At 43.9% G+C, this 4,088-nt stretch overlaps 1 protein-coding gene across 1 annotated transcript; it reads right to left on the reverse strand.

The window, feature by feature from the left end:
- Positions 1–468: 468 nt before the first annotated feature.
- Positions 469–1,074, reverse strand: LOC141026782 (uncharacterized). The gene has a single exon (XM_073503635.1). The coding sequence runs from the start codon at positions 1,072–1,074 to the stop codon at positions 469–471; it is 606 nt and encodes a 201-aa protein (XP_073359736.1).
- Between the last annotated feature and the right edge of the window lie 3,014 nt (positions 1,075–4,088).

A 4,088-nucleotide genomic window follows, 5' to 3' on the forward strand; every position in this document is an offset into this window, starting at 1 on the left:
CTGCTAAACCTAGGGTGGCGGGAACTGTCGGTGGATTTTAGTAGCAGCGTGGTTCCAACGGGCCGCGCTACTGCTAACTGGATAGCTGTAGCGCCTCTTTTTCTCCCACGCTACTGAGAATTAGCAGTAGCGCAAGTTTCTGTACTGCTCTGCTGCTAAGATTTTATGTATAAGGTTTTCCCTAATAGTGTTAGGATTTCAAGAGCCAACTCAAAAGATAGGTTCCAGAGGGAGTGACTGATCGCATTACAGTAAGCCTTTGAAGCAAAAAAGATGGACGGACCCCAAACAAATCTGCAATTATCATAGCCAAATAAAGAATTTATTCAAAACCATGGATGATAATATATCAAAAGATAGAATGGGAGTACAAGAGATGCCATTACAGTTTTATTATTATTATAATCCTTAAGAGTACAATTAATGTCGCATCAACATATTTTCTCCCGGATAAAAACAAACATTATATTACTGAGAAATATCATGTGGTGCTACCAACGCAGCGTTCAGTTTAACCAGCATGGCCAATTCATTGTTTTCATTGACCAAAGCCCCCACGGCAGGCATATCAACTAGCTCAGAGCCGCACTCGTTGATACAATCATATGCCATATCCACGCAACTGACAAGCTCACTGGACTGTAGCTTGTCCTCATCGCCTCGGTAATCCCTGATCATGACATCACATATCTTCAGGATGCTCAACACAGTGTCATAATCCACCTCACACAAGCTGAGGACGCGCATTGGCACCGTGCCTTTCCTGGTGTTTTCCAACATTTTCTTGACCGTGCTGCCGGTAGCAGTGACTCGACCCCTAAGGATGTCATCAGCGACTAGCAGCAGTTCACGGAGGTCCATAGCCTTAGTGCTTCGATTGTCTGACTTGAGGGTTGTTAAGCAGAATTCCTCTGTGACAGGATCCACATGGGGGTTGTTGAACGAGGCGTTCTTGCACGCTCTTACCATGAGGTCGGTCGCCTTGGGCTTGCCACCACCAGAGTCATCGGCTTGAGCCATCATGGTCATAGAAAGGAGCATGAAGACAATGGCGGAACAGATGATGGTGGCCATCGGTGTTGGTGTCATAAATTGTTGCAATACTTGCTAGAAGCCTTGAATTGTACTGAAACCTAGAGAGGTGGGGATAAATGGATATAGAAGAGTGTGTAGGGGAAGTTTGATGGATATGACTTATGGGAGGTTGAGATATATTTATACTGCGTAAGGTGGGGTTTCATAAATGCATTATACAACTTGGTCATGGATATGCCTATGATTAGTGTCCCAATCTATGCACAGATATGTTACTGCTGATTTTGGATCTCCTTTATTAATGATGTTTTTGCACATCTTGCTTCCATAGGTTCATTAATGCAACACATCTTGATCACGGATATCCAAATTATTAGTGTCCTGTGAATGCACACAAATATGTTGCTACTCAGTTTGGATTGTGAAAGTATTTTGGAAGCGTAGAACCCTTTGTCTTGGGCCGCATTGTATATATTGGGAAAAAGCCTTGGTACACAAGTTACAGAGAGAGATCGACCAAAGGGGTCATTACAGAGAGATCGATCGGTGTAGGTACAAGTTAAACATCCTCTCCTAACCTTATACATCTCCTATACAGTTATTCTAACACTCCCCCTCAATTTGAACTCGTCTAATCTTCTCTCAGTAAGAGGTTTAGTAAACCCATCCGCAAGTTGATCCCCAGTGGGGATAAACCGAATTTCAAGCAGCTTTCGAGCTACTCTCTCTCTCTCTCTCTGACAAAATGAAAATCAACCTCAATATGTTTCATCTGTGCATGAAAAACGAGATTTGCTGAGAGATAAGTTGCACCAATATTTTCGCACCATAATCTTGCAGCCTGTGGAGCGTTAATTCCAAGCTCATAAAGTAATGTTTGTATCCACATCACTTCAGCTGTAGCATTTGCCAAAGATTTATATTCAACCTCTGTACTTGACCTTGAGACAGTAGCTTGCTTTTCTTGCGCTCCATGACACAAGATTTGATCCCAGAAACACAGCAAAACCACCAGTAGATCTCCTATCATCAGCACACCCTGCCCAGTCTGCATCAGAATATGCAGTAACAAGCAAGGAAGAAGACTAGACAATCTGAAGTCCAAGCCCTTGAGAATACTGGAGATACCTTAGAATGCTTTTAACTGCTGTCCAATGAGTAGTTCTAGGAGCATGCAAATATTGACATACCTTGTTCACTGAATAAGAGATATCAGGACGTGTAAGTGTCAGATAGTGTAAGGCACCTACAATGCTCCTGTAATTTGTTGCATCCTCTGGGCCAAGAACTTCTCCACTGTCAACTGTAAGTTTTTCTGAGGTAGAGATTGGTGTGCTTACTGGTTTGCAATTCTCCAATCCCACTCTCTTTAGAACATCAACTGTACATTTCTCTTGTGAAAGAAGTATGCCATCTTTGATTTGCTTTACCTCTATGCCAAGAAAATAGTGAAGATCACCTAGATCCTTGAGGGCAAATTCAAGTTTTAAATCCTTAAGGAAACAAGCAGTGGCCTCTTGACTTGAACTAGCAACAATTATATCATCAACATAAACAATCACAAAAATAGTGATATTGCATTTGCTATAAAAAAACAAGGATGTATCTGCCGTGGATGATGTAAACCCAAGATGTTGTAGTTGCATGCTCAACCTAGAATACCATGCTCTTGTAGCCTTCTTTAGACCATATAAGGCTTTATCCAACTTACATACATAATGTGGTGTGTTGTGATTTTCATAACCTGGTGGTTGCCGCATGAACACTTCTTCCTCAAGAACACCATGAAGAAACACGTTCTGAACATCTAGTTGTCTTAAGCTCCAACCTATGGAAATAGCAATGGACAAAACAAGACGAATAGTAGTTGCTTTAACAACAGGGCTAAAGGTATCATCATAATCAATTCCAAACCTTTGCTTAAAACCCTTTGCAACCAACCTTGCCTTTTACCTGTCTATACTTCCATCAGATTTTCTTTTAATCGTGTATACCCATTTACAATCAATCACGTTAGCACCATGTTGCGGTGGTACTAGATGCCAAGTCTGATTTTTTATAAGTGCATTATATTCATTATCCATGGCTTCCTTCCAATCCTTGTTAGCGTAAGCATCATGCAAATTAATAGGTTCACCAGTATTGGCGAGAAAAGCACGCTTAGTTAGATTATACTTTATTGTACCATCACTGTATTGTTTTTCCTTGACAATACCTGACCGAGACCTTCTGTGTCGACGAAGAGGTGAAGAAGACATAGGAACAACTGCAGTTGACTGTGGCGCAGAAGATCCTGCTGTTGCAACGTTGCCCACCGAAGATTCAGGCTGATGTGGCTCATGATCCGAGGAAGATTGGGGCTGCTCCACATCCGACGCGCAACCACGATCGACTGGCGAGTCGGAACCAACCGGCGGGTCCCGCGTTTTCGCGACACGGTCGGCTGCTAGGCCCCCTGGCGACATGGCAGCCGTGAACTCGCTCTCCCCCCCCCTCCCGCGCGCCTTGGCCGATGGGTGTCTCGGGGCGTGCGACCGCCAGTTGGCGTGACGTGCCTGGACTGGTGAGGTCCGCCTGGTCTGCGGCGCTGTCGGCCACCTGGGTGTGCGGCAGTGGCGAATCAGCACGGGATAGCATGTCGCCCAGCGCTGCAGTCTGCCACGGATCCGTCTGGGATCGTGCGCTGTCAGCCGAATCAGCACCGGAGGCCGTGCCTTTTTGTCTGTTGTGCACATAAAGTGACGGCTGGAATCTGCACAAAAGGCATTAGAAACACAAGTTTCTTCGGATTTTTGCACATGATCATGGTCAGTTAATTCACCCCCGTGATCAGGAAGTGTAGCATAATCTGGTAGAAGTGCTATTTCTGCATGAAGAAAAGCTCCTGCATTGGGATGAATTTTGGAAAAAGGAAAGAGTGTCTCATCAACGATAACATCACGAGAGATAGAAATGTGTCCAGTAGATATTTAAAGACACGTGTATCCTTTATGAAGATTACAGTACCCAATAAAGACACATTGTGTGCATCGAAACTCAAGCTTGTGATGATT

This window comes from Aegilops tauschii, chromosome 7 (assembly GCF_002575655.3).
Source record: "Aegilops tauschii subsp. strangulata cultivar AL8/78 chromosome 7, Aet v6.0, whole genome shotgun sequence".
Classification (NCBI taxonomy): Eukaryota; Viridiplantae; Streptophyta; class Magnoliopsida; order Poales; family Poaceae; genus Aegilops; species Aegilops tauschii.

Excerpts from the sequence above, each read along its gene's own strand:
- LOC141026782 (XM_073503635.1), bottom strand. The coding sequence starts at position 1,074 with ATGGCCACCATCATCTGTTCCGCCATTGTCTTCATGCTCCTTTCTATG.